We start from the raw sequence: 20,733 nt of genomic DNA on the forward strand, positions 1-20,733 counted from the left end.
TGCATGCATAACTATGTAAGCATGGCAGGTGAAATCCTAAACACATGAATTGAATGGTTTCATTAAAAAATAAATAAAAATTAGGCGGTCTCAACCTATTCATACCACACATTCAACCAAACACATACTCCCGATTTGCTGTTGGATAAGGTAAATCCACGCTCGCTCGTTTGCCTGGGCAGTTTTTTTTTTTTTTGCCGTTTGAAGCCAATTAGAAACCGTTTCCTTTCGTCAGTTTTAACGCGTGGTTAGGCAGGATTAGGCAGGATCGCGTATACGCGTAATGCCGTGTCACGTCCTTGCGTCTTTCTTACCTCATATATGATCGGCCAAATTTGACAGCCAATTCCAGTGCTTACGGTTCTTTTGCTAGTTTGTTTTCAGGGGAAGCATTCTGTTTGATTTGTTTTGATATAGTACAACCGTCAGTACCGAGCATGGTTAGGCATTTTCGAACAATGTTTAGGAAAATGTCGTAGAGTGCGGACGGCATGGATTGCAGCCACAGCCCCCCCCCCCCCCCCCCCCCCCCGCACACACACACTTTATTTTCACTAGATCGGCAACGCGTCTTGGCGCGAGGGTGCCGGTCCTAACGATATGGTCAAGCCGTGGAAGATCAAACGACATGATGCATTAGTATGAAGGCAAGTTTATCACATGTAACAAAACAACCAATTATCGAGAAGTGTAACATCATCAAGTTCAACATGGTCATGAGATTATAAAAGCTAACCCGTCGCGGAAGCAAGGCAACATCCAATTCAGCACGGTCACACGATTACAAAAGCTAATTAGCTAACATTAAGTTTAGTAACATGAGCAGGAACACAAGAGAGCAAAAGCCAACCGTGGCAATAGAGATAAAACTACGATGCCATAGCTTGGTTCAATTGCATCCATGAGTGACGTCTGTCCTGCTTTCAGATGTCTCTGTTTTGTGCCTGGCAAATTTGGCAAAATTTCTCATAATTCTTAAATATATCACTTTAAATATGAAAACTGATACATGCACACATATGTAATGAAATTAAATTTGAGTAATGCAACAGTAGAGTGGAAGTCTCATGAATATGGGAAGAAATATTACAAATGTTCTGCATCCTTCTGAGACTACAAATCCAAAGTGATTATTTCTATGGGAATTATGTTAACGAGCTTTAGTTAAATTATGTTCTTGATGAATAACAGTGGCTCTGAACTGTACATGGCCATAAGAAGTGCATCCATAGACAGACCCTTTTGCCTTTGATATTATGATATACAAAAATTCTTGATAAATAAAGTGTATCCATGTCAGTAGTATAACAAACTACCTGGATAGACTGGGCCTCAATGGAACCTCCTACAGTATTGATCCATACACGGCGTAGGTGCACCACTACCGACCAACTCCAACACCGTGCTGACAGCCCGCCTTGCCGATACCTACCCGCCCACACTTGGTCCTCTTGCCCGGGACACTGCATAGCAGGCAACACATAAACTTGATCACACAAACCTTAATCAATTTTCTGCTTGCAAAATAAAAGAGCATATTCCTAAACCACAAAGATGGGACGACGACCATCTTGGTCAGAGGAGGTAGTGTATGATTAAAAATGGTAGTTTGTTGTATTAAAAAATTGTAGAAATTGGGGTGGACATCCGTGAATCTACCATGTAAGGAATATACCGAACATAATTTGGTCTCACTATTGGTAGAGCTTAGACAACAACAAAGTAATGCAGAAAACAAAACATGGGACCGTACATATTCTACATAACACACCACTGCACCATATAGATACAAGACAGATCAATTAGAAGGGGCAACTTGTGCTCTGTTTATGAGAGAAATAAATCAAATAATATTGCAAGAGACTGAAAAATGATGGCAAGAACAAATCAAATAATATTGCAAGATACAACACATTATGAAAGGTCATACCTCGACAAAGCAAACCAGGAACAGAAGATCCGCGGATGGCCACCGCAATTTCTACAATTATGCAAAATAAAATACAAGGTAAGAAAATCACTGAATTATAATTGGAAACTGAATTTTGTTCTGAACCATAGCATGCACTTGACAAAGTTAAATACCCAGAAGGAAAATATCATATGCGGTAAAGATCATGGAGAGATCGAATTGTTTGGAGTCTCTACTAAACACTTATCGGCTTCATCATATGGCCACTATGCTTGCTTCTGACAATTCTGCCTCTAACTAAAGTACGAAAGTATCCAATGAGATCGGAAACGCGCCTTGGCGCGAGGGTGCCGGTTACAACGTTGTGACCAAGTACGTAATGCACAATTTGATAGCTCAGTTGATAAGAAATCACACAGGACTAAAAAAATTCACTACCTTTAACTATGTAATCACCTGGAAAAAAATTGCATAATTGTTATGATAATCCTGCTGGTATAAACTATGATAGTTAGGATAATAACCTTGGTGTTTTCGTATGAAAAAAACACCAACAATCATGAGGCCCTTAAGGAATCCGTAAGGTACATGATTCACATACGTATTATAGATGCAACAAGTGATGAGCATACAAATTGATTTGAAATTTCCTCGCAAACATATAGAATGTGGAAGCAAACTGCAGATAGAAGAGAAATAAGGCAACATGCAAAACAGAAACTTGCCTCACCATGATATCTGTTACTTTTGCGATCAAGCGTTCGTGGCCCAAAATTTCAAAATGAAGCCTGAAGATTCATATCAATAAAAAGTACACTCTCACTGCTTGCACATGCTAGCACATCTGGAATGAGAGAAATAGAAGTCTTCCAATAGAAATCTAAGGATGCGCCCTTGCTTTTTCACTTGATTAGAGATTATATTAGCCTCACTGCTGATGAGTATGTGAAGTAACCCCTCTTTGTTGTACAACCAAGAGAGCTCCAGACTTCCTTTTTCCTTTTTTTACCTTTAACTGAAAACACTCCGTGGAACATCAGGGATTCTGTTCTTCGCTTCAAAAATGAAAATTGTATCTTCCAGTTAGAAGTCTCCAGGTTTGTTACGGTGTAAAGTTATGTAGCAGAAATCTTAACTCATTTATTATTTATGCTGACAGTAAAATCAGCATAGTTACATAATACTGAAGTGCATCCTTAGAACAAAAATAACAGGGAGATCTTAATGCCTATAAAAAATGGAAAATGACACCATTGAATAGACAAACTAATATATATTATCTGGAAATGTGTATTTATATGGTCATCGAATAATAATTAATTCAAAGTAGTAAATAGATGTCAGAGGATCCTAATTCTACAGTCTGCACTCCAAATACCAACAATGGCTTTTTCATCAAAGTTGTAACATAATAAGGTAATGAGGTAGCATGAGATTACGATTAATTCAGAGCAATATGAATGGAATAATCCCTGAAGACAATCATTAGTACATAGCACATATGATGAACATTAATTCAGAGCTAACCTTCCATAATACGACCATGTTCCATCTCATGCATTACCTTCTTTGTTGCAGTTATGTGATGCTGTAGTTTCTTCTTTTTGTTCTAATCCTATAACGTAAAATATACAGAGAAGAAATATTACCAATCGGTACTAATTTAGTGTAACAAAAGTTGCAAAAGGGGTAAAATGCTTCCATGGCAGAATCTGAAACAATCATGTTAACTACTACCACTGTCCTAAAATATAAGACGTTTTACAGTTCACACTATTTTGAAACCCTAAATCAATCCATGTAGAGGTTTCTAACTATAACCACCTTAGCTCTATAAGGTTAACATTATGTGTGATGAGAAAGAGTTGCAGTTGCAAGTAACAGAATTAAATTATTTTTTGTGCCACCGTAAAACTGGAGTGATGTCAATCAAGTCAACAACCTATACAACACAATCTATGCAACAGAAATATCTTTTTTCTAAGGATTAGTGTCAAATTGATTTGCGGAGAAAACTTGGATTGACAATCTGCAACCCTATGTTTGTCCCATTTATCCCAAAACTTCAAGCCATGTATGTGTGTAACAGCTCGTAAACTAATGCAGCGATACCGTAGGATTAAGAAATGAGGTTAGATCATATATTCTTTCTATTTGTATAAGACTACAAATTTTTGAACTTCACGCGGTCAGTGATATTCTACTTGTAACATAAGTATTCCCTCCGTTCAGAAATAACTGACGCAGTTTGAGGTCAAAACTACGATCATTATTTCTGAACGGAAGGAGTATTCCATTACCATTCACCTAGCTCAAATTACAATTCAATTAGCAACACATATTCTACCGAACATAGTCCTTGGCCAGGGTCAGGGGACCTTGAATCCTAGAAATTTGTAGAGGATGCATCATCTGGAGCAATCTATCACAACTCACAAAATCACCCAAGAGGCAGGTACAGACTATGTTAACCATTTACTTGTACAGAATATGTTAACTTAAACCATGCTGGGCGAGGGCGTTTTCGAATGAACCCAAGCAAAATATTCCATGCCATTCTTTACAGAATTTAGATGAAAATAGCGTATCAGCAAGCATGTGCTCCTAAAAAGAAGCCATGTCTAGCAGCTCCTAAAAAGATTTCATAGACATAAAATTTATACAGGAGGGGCAATTCATGCACACCGCAAAGAAAATTTTGCGTAACAATTTGATCTTGCAAATACTTGCAATTAGAGCTTCTAATAAATAAGGTATGCAACGAATAGGAATAAAAAGGGATATCAGAAACATGCATCCAGAATAAAAAGAGAGGATAACAAATAGCACAACCTGTAATTTGGATGTATCCTCGGATGGTAAATTTTTTACCAATAAAGTGCTGAAAACGGAAAGGATGGTCTTATTAGCTGATAGGAACACAAATTTAGTAAACCAACATCACATTACTTGATCCCAAGAACATATAGGAAGTAAGTTGTTTGGAGGTACCAATTGGATGAGTTCATCGTCATTGATAGAGCAGTTCACCTTCTCATAGAGCCTGAACAACGCTTCCATCTCATTCCTTGAGACTTGATGTAATTTTAGAAAAAGAAACCTGAATCAAACAACCCAAAGAGTGGTAAGAATAAACTGGGAGGAGGAGCACACATGAAGAGGTGCAAGTTGAGAGAGGATATCATGATGGGAGGCGCAGGCCTTCGATTACCTTCACAGGAGCAGGGTAGAAGACTCGTGTCATCAGTGGCTGATCTCAACCTGGACAAATTATCAACCATCCACCATTTAAGATTCAACCTTGTGTCAAAAAATGCTTGGATAATAGTCTGGTGGTTAGGAAATTTTTAACCGAAATTGCTTTGATATTAGTCCAACTACAAGGATGGCAAAATACATTTGGTTTAATCAAATTCTTTCTAATATAAAACATGTTAACTTCAATTATTTTGGCAGCTCCATCTAGCTATAGGAAACGTTGCAAGAACCTTATGGCAAACAGTACATGCATCTCATGATCACTCATAAGAGTGAACAGTTCAATGGCACTTATAATCCCCAACACTCATAATATCAGAAGATAACCGATACAAAATGAGATGTAGGAATGGCATCATTATGAATCTAATTTCAGATGAGAAACAATGAAAATGGACTCCCAGGAAAATATTTCTGATAAGTAATAAGGAGCATGTACATTTGCCTTTTGCCTTAGTGTCTCTCCCTATCCTGACAGAACTCTCAGGATCTGCTACACACTGATAAACCCATGTTTAATCACGTAAGCCATAAGGTATAGAAACATAGACAGATGGATATTGGACTTATTCAGCATGCCGACCAAACCTTAATAAACACTACATTAAAATATGTCATGTTGTAGCAGAGGCATTATAGCAGACATGCAAGCACGACACCAACTGCGACCAATGCATCATTTAAACAGTAACCTGCCAGACCACCACAACAAGAGAGAAGATCAAAAACTACCTGAATCCATGGTCGACAACAACACTGCTCCTCCACTTCAGTGTGCTCCAACCACTAGCCACACACACTGCTAACCAAACCCCGCAACCTGGTCAACCTGTCGGGATTGGCCATGCCCGAGGAGGTCATGGACGCTGCAATAGGCTCCGCTCTAACGCCCCACCTTCTCCAACTCCACCCTCATAACAATTAAATGCTAGAAGAAATCGGTCAGTTCAAACTTGAGTCCCTCCAAAAATGGTTGCATGCTAGAAGATACAGTTATAGGATATCAGACCTTGAAATGCATGCCAACCACAAGCTTCACAGCAAGAGACCTATAAAGGAGCCCAGGAGCCTGGCAAATAAAAGAGGCTTTCATCATTATAGAACACATTGAGCAAGACATGAAAGCTACACATCTTTGCTGTAGTTATTTTATCAAACCAAGTAACAAAGTAGGATTCTCTTGCTAAATGCATGAAAACTAAGAGGCTATTGAAAGTCATCCATGTTTAGATTAGAGAATAGCTGCATTGAGATATATTTTGGTGGGGTCAAATAAGAAAAGTATCAATGCAAGCCACAAAAAAGGGTATTAGCACGTGCTTCTCACCAATATCAGCATAGATGTGGTTGCCCATGCCAAGAAACAACATGGATGTGGTTGTCTCAATTGAACTTAGGCACGAGCTTCTTACCAATCTCATCATAGATGTTAGACCTGCCAAGAAACAACAAACATCAATTACCAAGCAGAAAAGGCAGGAGAAAATTACAAACAACATAGGGCATGGGGTCTAGAGAAGCCATGTACCTGCACATCCAAAAGGACCATGTCAGTGTGTTTGATAGGACCGTTATCAGTGGATCCACAATGCTGCTACAGACGCGAAACATACACACGGATGGTCAGGTTCTTGTTCCCCACAAGAAGAGCCTATAGATCAGTCATCGCCATCTACAACAAAAGTATCAGCACCAAAACACAACTTCACCATTAAACTCAGTAAATCTCTATGACATAAACCAAACCGCGGAATAAAGCCAATCCCAGTACACGCGGACATTCAAAATATCACCCCCATCGCATGGGATGACATATTTATTCAGCCCACACTATATGTCGCCACCCAAAATATCACCCAACTCACAAAAGCATGCCAAAACCTACCAAAATGAAGACTACCATCATACACAAACCTAAGTCATCCCCGCGGCCCGGAAGACCTCAGGGAAAACAATGTTCTTGGTCTCAGAGCCGCATTTGCCATCAGCATCTAATATAAGGATTTTCAAATAAGCCCTCGACGTAACACGAGACACTGCCACATACAGCTGCCCGTGAGTAAAAACAGGACCCTTAAGATATATACCAACAGCATACAGGGTTTGCCCCTGGCTCTTATTAATTGTCATGGCATAGCACACACGAACAGGAAACTGGCGACGTCTAAGCACAAAGGGTGCATTTCCCTTCTTTGCCAATAATTCAATCATGGGGATATAAACAGTATCACCCACATGTGAGCCAGTCATAATGACAGCTTTGATAAGCCGATCACCTAATTCTTTTACAATTAGTCGTGTACCATTACACAAACCATTTGCCTGGCTCAGGTTTCTAAGAAGCATAATCGAAACACCAACCTTAAGAGTCAACCTATGATTTGGGAAATTTATAACTTTAGTTGCATTCAGGTACTCGACTGGATAGTAAACATCTTTGTCCCTAACAGAATCCGAAGAATCATCAATAGAATCAGCACTCAAATAGTCTCTGCTATCAATAGGAACAAATGCAAGAATATGATCATTAATATCCTCAGCATGGTCATTGGTAGGGGCTAAAATGGCTCTCTCTTGCAAGTAACCAGTGTTCAGGTAGTTATGCAAAAAATCACCATAGACAGAAGAAACAATAACAGCTATTGGATCACCAGACGTACAAACCAAGAGGTCGTCCGGTATCTGTATCCAAGAAGCCTCAACCTCATTGCCTCGCCTTGTGACAGGCAACTTCCCTTCCCCAAGATCTAGCACCCATCTGCTAAATAAGGCAACATCCTTTTGCGCCTGGGTATCCGCACCATGCACACCCAAGCGCATGTTAATAGAAAGCGACAATTTTTGGACAGAATGCCATAGTGGAGAATTCGTGATTGCCGCATCAATGATCTGAGGCCTAGTACCTCCCTCAACAACTGGTAAGATTTGTCTAAGGTCACCACCCAAGACCACCGAACGAAATATCAGCAAGATCTGGATTAGCCACAGAGAGGACATCACGCAAAGTTCTATCTACAGCCTCAAAGCATTTCCTGTGTGTCATCAGCGCCTCGTCCCAAATAACAAGCGAAGATACCATCAACAACTTACAAAGCTTAGAGCCTCTTTTAATATCACACTGTGTATTTTCTTCAAGAAGAATAGGTATCTTAAAGCGAGAATGAGCAGTCCTCCCACTAGGCAACAACAGCGACGCAATGCCCGATGACGCAACAGTAAGCACTATCTTCCTCTCGCCCCTAAGGAAAGCACATATTGCACTCCACAGGTATGTCTTCCCAGTACCACCGTACCCAGAGACAAAAAAAATCCTGGTCTCCCCGCCTGCACACACTCTACAATCGTCTTATAAGCAACCAATTGGTCCTCATTTAAACTATCAAACATAACCAAGGACTGTTTAGACAGAGCACATGCATCATAAGACAGTTCCTCACGAATTAGACGATTATCATCAGACTGCTCACCTTCGCCAGAGCGAGACGGCAAGTTAAAACTTCTTATATCAGAACCACGTTTCAAGAAAATGTCAGCTAACTCATCAAGAAGCATATTTCTCAATCTTTCAGGAGGAACAACATAGTTTAGATTACCCAGGGCACGACGCAACCCATGTTGGATATCATCGTACATGCTAGCGCAGTAATGTTCAAAGAACCCCATCTCATCCTTGATAGAACAATGCATGAGCATAGTCACAAATAGCTGTCTAAGTCGATGCCCAAACCCCCAAACAACCGCTTCATCAAACGCTATGTACCACTCGTTATCATCTCCTAACAAACCGCGCGCGGCACAAGCCTCTTTAAAGGTGTGATAAAGACGACCATCATATGTTCGAAGATCTTTGAAAGACCTAGCCCCCTTAACAATCATCAAAAGCATGCGCAAGTAATACAACTCACCACTCAAAGGATGTACATAATACACGCGGCCAATCTTTTCACCTCCACCCCTTGGATGCCATGACCTACTTTTAACGTCCCAGGTCCAAGCAGTTGGAAAATCGCAATAAGTTAATGAACGAGCATCTTCGAACATCTCATTCGCAACAAACCATTCGGTAAGCATAGTCTTTCGCAAGAAGTCAGAATCAACAATTTTCATGAGGTCAGCACCAGCACGATAGTAGACAGTATTCATGCCAGACATATGAACGGTCAACCTTTGAACCGACGGCATTTTAAAGTGTATTTCAAACCCAAATATGCGCCACAATGCATCATACTCACATATATACCGACATATCAGATACTCCTGAACCTCATCTACTGTACGACAACTAGATTTAGTCAATTTTTTTAGCCTTTCTAACATGACCTTAGAGTAGTCAGCACCTTTGGTGACATACTTAAAGAGATATTTCATCACCCGTGTCTTATTACACCACTCTACATTTATATGTCCCTGAAATTTCTTGAGCATTGCCATATTATAAGGAAAAACATGCCTATTGTCAAGGTAATGACCATTTTTATAGACCCTTCGACCGTCGTCACGACGTCGATATAAGGCAAACCCATTATCATCAATGACAGTGGTATCTCTAAAATCTTTTGGGAAATATCTAGAACAAACACCCTTTTTCATGCAGACACATTTATCGTTCATTTCACCACACGGACCGTGCATCATAAACTCAGAAACTAAAGCATATCCTAGAGGATCAAGCAATGCATCAGGTATTTTAGCAGATATTAATGAATTAATATATTCAACACCAATCTCACCGTTACCCCCTCTCCACCAGACAAGTATATGCACGTGAGGCAGTCCCCACTTCTGGAACTCAACGGTATAAAACACTGAAAAAAGGACATAAAAAATTAGACAGACCAGCCAATAGAAGTAAAACATAATTAAAAAATAGCCACACATAGAGCACAACATTCACAATACCAGCCGTAATGGGGCCAAAAGCCCGGCCTCACTTAATCTCGTCCAAGTACTCGATGAGCTTCATGTGATAGACCCTAACAACAATATCCGCCCTATCAGAAGGCGTCTGACCTGGTTCCAATGCACTTGTGATCTCAGGCCACTTGGGATTGCAAGTGAAAGTGGTAAATATGTCAGGCGCACCGTGCACCTGACAAACGGCAAGGCCATCATGGAAATTTTCATGGAAGTAACAACGACCGCCTATGTGACTGGAAGGTACAATGGTCCTCTTCCCAAGAGCATCACCATCAACACACCCATCACCTACCGCATCAGTAATACCCTGCATGTGCTCTGATCTAAGCATGTCCTGATTTCTTATGATATACCACAGTCTACTTTCATCGATGCACGCACGTGCATCAACAACCGACTGGGAGGAGAGGAGACCATAACATATATATGGATTGGGCTGATCACCCTTGTAATGGAACATAAAACGATAGTAATCCTGCATGGTCATCCTATTCTGACTATTTGTGGAAGCATCACCACCCCCAGAAGGGTATGAAGAGGACGCCTCAACGGTCGGACTTCCAGGTGCAGGATTAGGATCTATAGGTCCATCGTCATCATCTTCTTCAGGAACAATCAAGTGAGGAACATCCACCTGGAACCCTCTCTCTCCATAAGGGAAAAGCAACGAGTATTGCAGAGGCATGAATGCAGTGTTCAGAGAAGATAACTGCTGCAAACCGTCGGAACGACTGCAAACAACAATATCCCGAGAAGATGCCTCTAACGTGAAGCCACCACCGACAACTAAAGCAGCAAGCCCAGTGGTTGTAGGCAAACTAAACCGTGGACTATCACCCTCCGAAGGTCCAATAATACGAATCGAGATATCCTCGATGGGTTCATCACCACGATCCTCTATCATCTTACTCGCCTCCCGAAAGGTTTGTACCAATGGGTTAAACTCATTAAGCATGTCTCTAAGACCAACCACAATACTCTCATCCACACCCCCAGTAGGCTTGTCATCTGGATTTAAGGCATTCATCCTATGTCTAATCTCATTAGCTGCGTCATGTATACACAACTCAGCACACTTAGGTGTATCATCACTGCTAGGCACCAACGAACCAATACGATGAGACACTTGACCACTGATCTTAAAAATCTTAGGTCCACGACTGCCACCAAACGAGCGTTCAATAGTAGCACCAATCGAAGTGAAAGCGAACATACAGTTGTACTCACGTATAGTCTGGATGAATTTTTAGCACGAGAAGTACCATCGAATCGAAGGAGCTCACGAAGATAGGCCGGGGGATTCTTAAAGGGAGGAATATATACCTTAGCGCCTTTACAATAGCGATTATAAACCATCTTACGTTGTGTCCAGGATGACCTAGACTTTGAACACTCAGCAAACCATAAGGAGGCACCACAGTATTGGCACAAGAAATCCGGAGGGCCGTAGTACGGCCTATCTGCATAGCAAGCTAACGGCAAAACTATCAGCCACAAACCAAGGGTAAAAGGAAGACAATAATCACATAACCAAAACAACAAAGGTCTTGTTAATAAGTACCTTTAAGGGACTCGGCAAACTTGACCGAGAAACCTTGCCAATCCTTCGGCACAGGCCCTTGGACAACAATCTCTGACAAGGCATGTAAAACCAAATAAGAGAACATACGGCAAATAGGAACAACTAACAACAAACCATGAAATCTCGTGCACCTTCACATCCAGGACGTTGCAATTTAATCGACACTTTCCATCTTTTCCATCTGTTGCAGTCTACCCCAGTCACCTCCGAACTCACATAAACCGAGAAACCATGCCAATCCTTCGGCAAAGGCCCATCAACGACATGTTCTTAACATGACATGTAGAACCAAGTAAGACACCACATGGCCAACAACAACAACTAACAACAAACGAAGAACTTTCATGCACCTTCATATCGAGCGCGCCGAAACTCAACGCACATTTTCTGTTTTCTACGATTTACCGCAGCCACGGTCGAGCTCAGAAAAGGGAACCAGCCATCACCTAACCACGTCGCAAACAGCACAGTAACGAAATAATTATCATCAATCCCTAGGAGACAAAATATAAAAGAAGAACAATGGACACACACATACTTGTACGGCTTCGAGGAGGACACCCAACAGGCTGATGTGGCACGTAACATATAGCAATCCCAGGGACCACCGCACGCCTAGGAGAGGCGGTGAACCCAGGATCAGCAACCCGACCAGGGACAACAGCAGCGGCTGCATTCCCAGAATCAGCACCACGACCAGGGACATGGCCACGAACACCCCTACCACTTGGCCGAGGCATGGCGCCACGCCCAGCGGCAGGCACCTGCCGAGCGCCACGCCCACGCCTGGCGATAGGCTGAGCTCCAGCAGCAGGCACCCGCCGACTCACACCCCTACGCCTGTCAAGAGGCTCAGCTCCAGCGTCAGGCACCCGGCAAGCAGCGACATGATCAGAAACAGGGGCACGCCCTATATTAGAACCTCCACGGCCAGTGGCTCGTCCACGACGACTAGCAGAACACCCACGGCCACGGCCACGACCACGTACCAACCCAACAGCAGCCTCGACCGTGCCTTGAGTATGAGCCGCAACTGGACCACGGGCCATGTCAACAACCCAACAACATCATACACCACGCTGGACAAATAAGAAGCAAGAGACACGTAAGCATACATCAGAGAATAGCATAACAATAGGCAGCAGAGTATAAAATATGGTACATATAATCATATACTGCATGAGCAACATAACCAGGAACACGATAAAACTGTCATTGAATAAAGGAACAACGAATAAGACCGTAATTGAATAAAGGAACAATTAATGTTTCACATTTTATTACAACCAGACACTTACTACAGTGTACATACACACGAGGATCTGAATGTACACACATTTTATCAATAATTTCTTCCAGACTTGGAATTCCCTAAGTGAACATTATATGCATGGTCGATATAAAACAGTAGATCTTTTACAACCAAGAAAACTGTGTAAACACGATCCAGACAATATAGAAGTAAATACCCCCTCGACGATTGCTATCCCAAGCAGTTCTTAGTGCATCATTTAAATAATATATGTACATATATCATAATATAAATAGAGAGTTTTCTTATCTACTAAAGCAAGCAAAGTGCTTTTTCATTGGATAAATATAAATACATCAAATCATACAGACCTAAAACCAAATGCATCTGTTTGTAGCTCTTATGATCACAGGAAAGGCCATAAAGGGAGACCCCAAAGTTAGCATTGATTTTGTACCTGCATATAATTGCAGCAATAGAGTGCTCTGCTATTGGTGGTGTCCTTTTTAAACATCCTCAGCGGTTACCTGCATAAGAAAAGGAGAACGGTAAAGAAAGGATACAGTTTAGGAAGGACAAAAAAGAATAATAGCAGGCCTGGAAATGAGCCTAGGATGGAAAACAAATGATGTCATGCCATGCTTTCTCAGCTATTTTGGGTCATGAAAAAGGAAGATACAATGTATAATAAGAGTGGAAGATACAAAAATACAACAAATTTAAACAATTCAACACAGATTCAAGACAGACTCAATTTCTTCTGTACTTGGAATGAAACAACTCCATACTCATAATGTATAATACCATCGAAGAAAAAAGATTACACCTACCATAACAGTAATCTAATATCACCTCCTCCTTTAAATAATGAAAAGGGAAATCAAATGGCATAAAACGGCCTTCTCTGAAGCTCAGTTATATTAGTGAAATAAAGGAGACCACATCCACCCAACAAAAGATATGTTATCAATTTGTCACTGAGCTTTGGTAGTCGCGGCCAAAGGTTATTAAGTTTTTATTTCCACAATTACAAGATACATATGCATTAAATATTGGAACACGCTAAAGATTCTAGTTCTCACTCCACTGCAAAACTGGAAATAATCACATAATGGTTCATGGAATCCTGGAAATATTGGAACCGCGTCAATTACAATATCATGCTGCCAATAAATCCTGGTTCACCCTTGCTCTTCTCTTTGTGAAATTCATTTAGACAAAAGATTGATGGTGGTTTGAATTTTCTCAGGACCAAAACACCATCCTCTTCTTTACCAGAATATAAAGTAGAAACCCTATCTACAGAATCAAATTTAAGTATACTTAACAATGCAGAGTATCACATTGTGCCAAGGAACTGCAGAAATGAGGCTCCACGCATACAGATGTGTCCAAAGAAGTAATCACATACATGAGAAGTCAACATATATGTGTTCTGCACATGTAGTATTCATATTATAGATAGGTATACTATATTGGGAAGAAGAATGTGCCAGGCCAGACTCATAAATAAGAATGGCATGATAAGTAAAAAAACAACGGTGGCACAAGCTAATCTGTGAACCAGTGGTATTTAGATCGTTTAATAGATTCATTAGGTGAGCATACTATAAATAGTGTTTTCATAAAGATAAGGTGCTATTTTAAAATGAGTCAGATTGTGTACTCTCAACAGAAAGAACGATCATCTTCATTAACTCTCATATTCAACATACCCTGAAGCTGACTAAAATACTATTGGTCTGGAAAATAACAGAGATAAGTCACCTGCCTCATCTACTTATCATTTAGGAGAGGGTTAGTATGTATATGAAGCAAATTCTCTGAGCAGCTTCTCAGAACATATTTCTACCACATAAATCTAGAGTTACACATCTAAATAGTACCTACATGCTCAAGTTTGACGTAATAGAACATGAAGCAGAGAAGGGGAGAGGAGGAAGACCTGTGGCGTTGAGGCTGCTGCCTTGCTGCCCTTCTACATCACCACAGATCCTACATCACCATAGAGTACCATCGTCACGTGTGCGCTAACAGTAGCTTAGATCGGAAATCCGCGGTCAGAGGGGCCAAAACCGTGCAAAGCAAAGGGGCGAGTAGGGGGGAAGGGCGGGGTGGGAAGGGGAGGGTGGGGGAGCTCACCATGGTGGGGGTCTCACGAGGAGGCGGCGCCGGTGATAGTGTAGAAGGACCCGGTGCCCACCAAACTCGTCGGCGTCGATCAAACGGTCAACCGTCTCCTCCCAGCAACGGCGAGGGGCGAGCTCGACGGGAGAGCAGTGCGGCGGCAACGATCTCGGCGACAGGAGATGAAAGGGGAGAAGTGGATAGGAGCATGGCGGTGGCGGCGGCTGTAGGCGGCGTTCTACGATGGGCAGTGTCGAGAGAGGGAGAGAGAGCTGGAGGGGAACAATGCGGCGGCTAGGTTTGCGATAGGAGAAGGAGACGGCAGGGCTTTTACCTCAGAGCAAAATTCCAAGAATGCCCTCGAGGGGCGATCAAAACTACACGCGGTGGACACGCGGTGAATACTGTTTTGATCTACAGTTTTACAGTTCGATCCGACGGACGGGATCCTTCTGGGGCATGATCGGATGGACGAGAACGCATCAAGGGCCAGATCCAACGGCCCGGAATCGCTAAAGTCCAAGGAGGCTGGGTTACTCCCACTATGTATCTTAGGTGATATATGGGCTGCAGAGCCCATGCCGTCACGGGCCTACGTACCAAGTAGAGCTACATTTACAAACTCACTCAAAAAAAGAACTCATAAAACAAATTTTGAACATGCACAATGAGTCTTTGAGTGATTGGTACCTTGGGATTCCTACTGACGTGGGTCAATAAAAAATGGGCACGTTCAAATACTTGAGAGACAGAGTACGGGAGAAAGTCAGAGGATGGATGGAGAAACTATTGTCTGTAGCAGGCAAGGAGGTACTTATCAAGTCAGTGGCCCAAGCCATCCCAGTTTACTCTATGGCATGTTTCAGGTTACCCTGAGGTTTGTGTGAAAATATTACCTCAATAATCAGGCAATTTTGATGGGGAAGTAAGCAAGGAAGGAGGAAGCCAGCATGGGTAGCATGGGATGTTATGACTCAACCAAAATACATGGGAGGTATGGGTTTCAGAGATATTGAAATTTTCAACCTTGCTTTGTTGGCCCATCAAGCTTGGAGGATACTGGATGATCCGAACTCTTTAAGTGCAAGAATACTCAAAGCTGCATATTTCCCAACTTGCTGTTTCTTGGAAGCACAGTTATGGAACCGCCCCTCGCAAATCTGGCGAGCTGTCATTGATGGAAGGGACATATTAAGGCAAGGGCTCATTCGGCGAGTCGGAGATGGGAGTACCATAAAGATTTGGGAGACAAACTGGATACCTAGGGCTGGTCCGTTGCGCCCCATAACATCTATATCAGATAACCCTCCGGTGATTGTCTCTGAACTGATTGATGCAACGTCAGCGACACGGAGAGAAGAGCTAATAAGAGCAAACTTTTTACCTTTTGATGCTGACGCTATTATGTCCATCCCGCTGTGCACCAGGGTTATTGCTGATTTTTGGGCCTGGGAGGCTGAGAGAAGCGGGAGATTCATAGTAAGATCATGTTACCAGATGGTCATGAACAAGAAATATCATAGAGTGAATTGGATAGAGGAAAACGCAAGAGCATCAGATTTGAACGCAAGCAACAAAGCATGGAAGGGTCTTTGGCACACTAAAGTCCCAGAAAAACTTAGGGTTTTCTTATAGAGACTTGCGCAACATTCCATGCCATCCATGGATGTCCTGCATCATCGCAACATGTCGACCACACACCTCTGCGTGCTTTGCGGTTGTGCTGATTTGTGGAGGCATGCTCTTTTTGATTGCACCATGTCACGTTGTATCTGGTCTCTGTCAGAGGTTTGTTTGGTTGAACGAGTAAGCATGAACACTGATAAGAACGCCCAGAATTGGCTTTTTGCAATCCATGATCACCTGCCACAGAAGGAGTTTATTATTTTGACTGTAACTCTTTGGTCAGTATGGAAGGCGAGACATAAGGCAATATATGAAGGTATTTTTCAAAGTCTAGACTCAACACATCAGTTTATTAAAGCCTATCTGAGAGATCTTGCAACAGTTGAGGAGATAGGAAGTAAACCACCAGAGAGGCGACAATGCAGACCCAGCCAATGGATCAAACCTCCTGACACAATGTTTAAGTTCAATGTAGATGTTGCAGTACCACAGAGCCGGACACGCGGCATAGCAGTAGCTATATGTCGTGACCAGGACGGGAACTTTCAAGGTGCATCAGCGTTAGTGGTGAAAAGAGTTTTGATCCTCCGACTGTTGAAGCTCTTGCTATCCGAGAAGCATTGGCACTTGCTGCTGATCTTAATATACAAAGTGCACATGTAGCTTCGGATTGCAGGACGGTGGTAGAAGATATTAAGCAAAGGAACCCGGCAAGCTATGGGGCGATCCTACATGAAATAATAGATTAGAGCTCTTCTATGAGTAGATGTAGCTTTGTGCATGAGTTTAGGAGCTCGAATTTTGAGGCTCACAATCTAGCGGAGCATTGTTTAAAGTTGGGGGTGGGCCGCCATGTTTGGTTAGGGCACCCTGGTGATCTCTCTTTTGTACCTCTGAACATCGTTGTGGTCTAAATAAAGCTTCATTTGATTGTCTAAAAAAACTCAAAAAAGAAAAAAAGAGCTCAACTAAAAAAAGGAGCTATGTCTACAAATATGCCTCCACTACATTCTTATCGGATAGATACTCTGATGATTGATGGAGGCAGCTGCCCGATGTACGTGCAGACAAAGGCAATAAGAGGGTAAGTACATCGGAGCTCTTCCGGGCTCGTGAACCCTATATGAATGTTATTAGATCAAAAAAATACCCTATAAGAATGTTATTAGATCAAAAAATACCGGAAAATATAAAAAAATTAGGGTATCAGATCTGGTTGATCATCTCACGCAAAAAACAAAAAAAAAATCTGGTTGATTATTCTGCTCACACACAAAGTTTTGTAAATAAATGACATCCGTGCTATCCATCCGACCTACGATCCATTTAAACAATTCTTCCCATACAACAGATCTTCTTTTTAGAGTATTATAAATGTCATTTCTTCACGAAACTTCACACGAAAGTATATAATCAACTAGGTTTGATATCCCAAAATATTTTTTTTAGTTTTCCTGGCACCTTTTGATCTTACTATTCATATAGGGTTCACAAACACCCAAAAGATCCAAATGCGTGTCCAAATAAGAGCATCTACAATCGGAGGTTCTATATCCATCCTCAATGTTCGGGCGGTCTGCTCGTTCACTACTCAAACATAAAATCACCATCTAATCAGACAGCGCATAACCAGCTCAAACGTCCGGGTTGACCGGCATCTCCCATACTTCGTCCATATCTGGGGTGGATATGGGGCGGATCGGACACATCCGGTCGCTGCCGCCATGTTGGACCGGCCCATGTCGCCCCACCTCTGTCCCCACAAATATCTCACCCGAATAGCAAACCCTAACTCTCTCGACCTCTTCGCTGCACTGTCCATCTCCTCCCCTTCCTCTCCCCTCCCCTCCACCATGGCTGGCAACAGATCCGATGGTGAGTCCGATGAGATCAACCGAGCGACGATCATCAGCTAGATGGCGAGGAGGGGGAGCTCCTACTCGACGGCATCCCCGGTAGCCCCGGAGGGGCAGTTGTAGCTTCGTGCCGGCCCGCGGCCGCTTGACGCGGTCCGCGCCATCCCTGGACAGGTGGCAGGGCGACCGGTGGTGCCCGAGATCGCCAGCCCTTGCTCCTCCTGGTCGGTACTAGGTGCTCGTGCTTGCACCGCCAAGCACGCGGCCGAGCTTGCCAGAGTCTGAGGTGCGCGGTGGTAAGGAGGGCGGTGTAGGCCGCCTCCAACCGCTTCAGCGCATATCTACAGGATCATCGACACCGACCATCGATGCCTTCCGCTGCTCTTCCACCTCGGCAAAGATAGACGCCCGCTACCTGCCGCAAAAATGCGGTGGCACTCCACATCGGGTTCGAGGAGTCGGAACAAGTGGCGAGGCAGAAGGCGGCGACCGTGGAGAAAGTCGCCCGGCTCACGAGGGAGCAGGCCCGACCACGCGTCGCATGGCCAGGATCATCTCGTCGTCATCCTCCTAGGACAACGACACCACCAACGACGACAACGACGCCTCGCACGCCGCTGACGCCTACGCCAAGGAACTACTACTGGTCTCGGGACCCCAAGGGGAAGCGGTTGGCGAGGTAGTGCTGAACTCTGCCGGCCCTTTCTGTTTACTTAATTTAATTTAGCTTTTGTTTTAGTTAAGTGGTGAACTCTAATAGCTCTTTTGGATCAGATTGTGCAAAACTTAATCCCCTATCCATGTCGGTTACCCTATGTTTTATTGAAGGAAATACGCCCTAGAGGCAATAATAAAGTTGTTATTTTTGAAGGAAATATTGATGCGGAGCATCCTACGATCATCCCCATGAACACTATGACTACTCCCCAAGCCCCAACTGGATATACGACGAGACCTCAAGCATACGTCATTGGACACAAGGTGAACCCGCTCCTAAATGCTTCCCCTTTCCAATCGTGCGAGACATGGTTGCTACCTCATGCAAAGACACTACATGTGCTTAGGAACCGAGGAAACAACCATGGAGATGCTCGAAGCATAGGTCAAGTCCACACGAAAGCGGATCAAGAAGTGCCTCAAGTGGAGTCACCGTGGAGCTACAACGGCCAGTCATTCGGCAGGAGCCCGGACATCCGACGCCACCAACCAGAATAAGACAAGAGAGAGATGGACGCCAGGCGACTCTACAGCGGACGGACATCCAGCCGACCCCCGGACATCCGGCGCCCCACGACGGGCCGGACATTGCTACCTCTTGAGCACTGCGTTGGATTTCCCCGGAGAGGAGAGGATAACGCATCAAAGTAGTGTAAGTATTTCCCTCAGTTTTTGAGAACCAAGGTATCAATCCAGTAGGAGGCTATGCGCGAGTCCCTCTATAAGTGCATCTAGTGCCACCCCTAGTTGGTTTTGGAGTATTGATGACAAATCTGGTTGAGGAACTAATGTGTTTGTGAGAATTGCAGGATAACACAGGTAGAAGTCCCTCATTGAATCGGTTTTCCTACCGGAGATGACCCCTAAAAATGTATGAAGACATTGAAGACAAAGGTGGTTGTCGGTGTCAAAACTAGCGGATCTCGGATAGGGGGTCCCGAACTGTGCCTCTAAGGCGGATGGTAACAGGAGGCAGGGGACACGATGTTTTACCCAGGTTCGGTCCCTCTTAATGGAGGTAAAACCCTACGTCCTGCTTGATTTATTCTTGATGATATGAGTATTACAAGAGTTGATCTACCACAAGATCGGAGAGGCTAAACCCTAGAAGCTAGCCTATGGTATGATTGTATGTTGTCCTACGGACTAAAACCCTCCGGTTTATATAGACACCGGAGGGGGCTAGGGTTACACAAGGTCGGTTACAAAGGAGGAGATATACATATCCGTATTGCCTAGCTTGCCTTCCACGCCAAGTAGAGTCCCATCCGGACATGAGGCGAAGTCTTCAATCTTGCATCTCCATAGTCCAACAGTCCGGCCAAAGAATATAGTCTGGCTGTCCGGAGACCCCTAATCCAGGACGCCCTCAGTAGCCCCTGAACCAGGCTTCAATGACGATGAGTCCGGCGCGCAGTGTTGCCTTCGGCATTGCAAGGCGGGTTCTTCCTCCAAACACACCATGGAAAAATTTGAATACAAGGAT

At 43.2% G+C, this 20,733-nt stretch overlaps 1 protein-coding gene across 12 annotated transcripts; it reads right to left on the bottom strand.

The window, feature by feature from the left end:
• Nucleotides 1–661: 661 nt before the first annotated feature.
• Nucleotides 662–15,339, bottom strand: LOC123047247 (uncharacterized). Of its 12 annotated transcripts, none has more exons than XM_044470808.1 (22): nt 15,064–15,339; nt 14,867–14,916; nt 13,379–13,448; nt 12,208–12,748; nt 12,020–12,115; nt 11,801–11,938; nt 11,649–11,720; nt 11,411–11,559; nt 10,070–10,143; nt 9,901–9,975; nt 6,699–6,821; nt 6,498–6,605; nt 6,180–6,239; nt 5,903–6,098; nt 5,124–5,173; nt 4,904–5,012; nt 4,745–4,793; nt 3,440–3,527; nt 2,643–2,967; nt 1,931–1,981; nt 1,317–1,463; nt 662–944 (listed from the first exon to the last, which is right to left on the bottom strand). In XM_044470808.1, the coding sequence occupies exons 4-9, from the start codon at nt 12,716–12,718 to the stop codon at nt 10,102–10,104; spliced, it is 1,008 nt and encodes a 335-aa protein (XP_044326743.1). In that variant the 5' UTR covers nt 12,719–12,748; nt 13,379–13,448; nt 14,867–14,916; nt 15,064–15,339; the 3' UTR covers nt 662–944; nt 1,317–1,463; nt 1,931–1,981; nt 2,643–2,967; nt 3,440–3,527; nt 4,745–4,793; nt 4,904–5,012; nt 5,124–5,173; nt 5,903–6,098; nt 6,180–6,239; nt 6,498–6,605; nt 6,699–6,821; nt 9,901–9,975; nt 10,070–10,101. The 12 variants fall into 12 exon arrangements, with proteins under 12 accessions (XP_044326743.1, XP_044326736.1, XP_044326732.1 ...); XM_044470801.1 differs by having other exon boundaries at nt 6,699–6,842; XM_044470797.1 differs by having other exon boundaries at nt 6,699–6,842; nt 10,070–10,180.
• Nucleotides 15,340–20,733: the final 5,394 nt, after the last annotated feature.

This window comes from Triticum aestivum, chromosome 1A (genome assembly GCF_018294505.1).
Source record: "Triticum aestivum cultivar Chinese Spring chromosome 1A, IWGSC CS RefSeq v2.1, whole genome shotgun sequence".
In the NCBI taxonomy this organism is placed as follows: domain Eukaryota; kingdom Viridiplantae; phylum Streptophyta; class Magnoliopsida; order Poales; family Poaceae; genus Triticum; species Triticum aestivum.

What these genes read in the sequence shown, in the direction of transcription:
- LOC123047247 (XM_044470765.1), bottom strand. Translation starts at nt 12,718, where the DNA reads ATGGCCCGTGGTCCAGTTGCGGCTCATACTCAAGGCACGGTCGAGGCT. An exon ending in GCAACGTCCTGGATGTGAAG is followed by an intron (nt 11,721 to 11,800) that starts GTGCACGAGATT and finishes ATGCCTTGTCAG; the next exon opens with AGATTGTTGTCCAAGGGCCT. An exon ending in GTTTGCCGAGTCCCTTAAAG is followed by an intron (nt 11,560 to 11,648) that starts GTACTTATTAAC and finishes TTTTGCCGTTAG; the next exon opens with CTTGCTATGCAGATAGGCCG.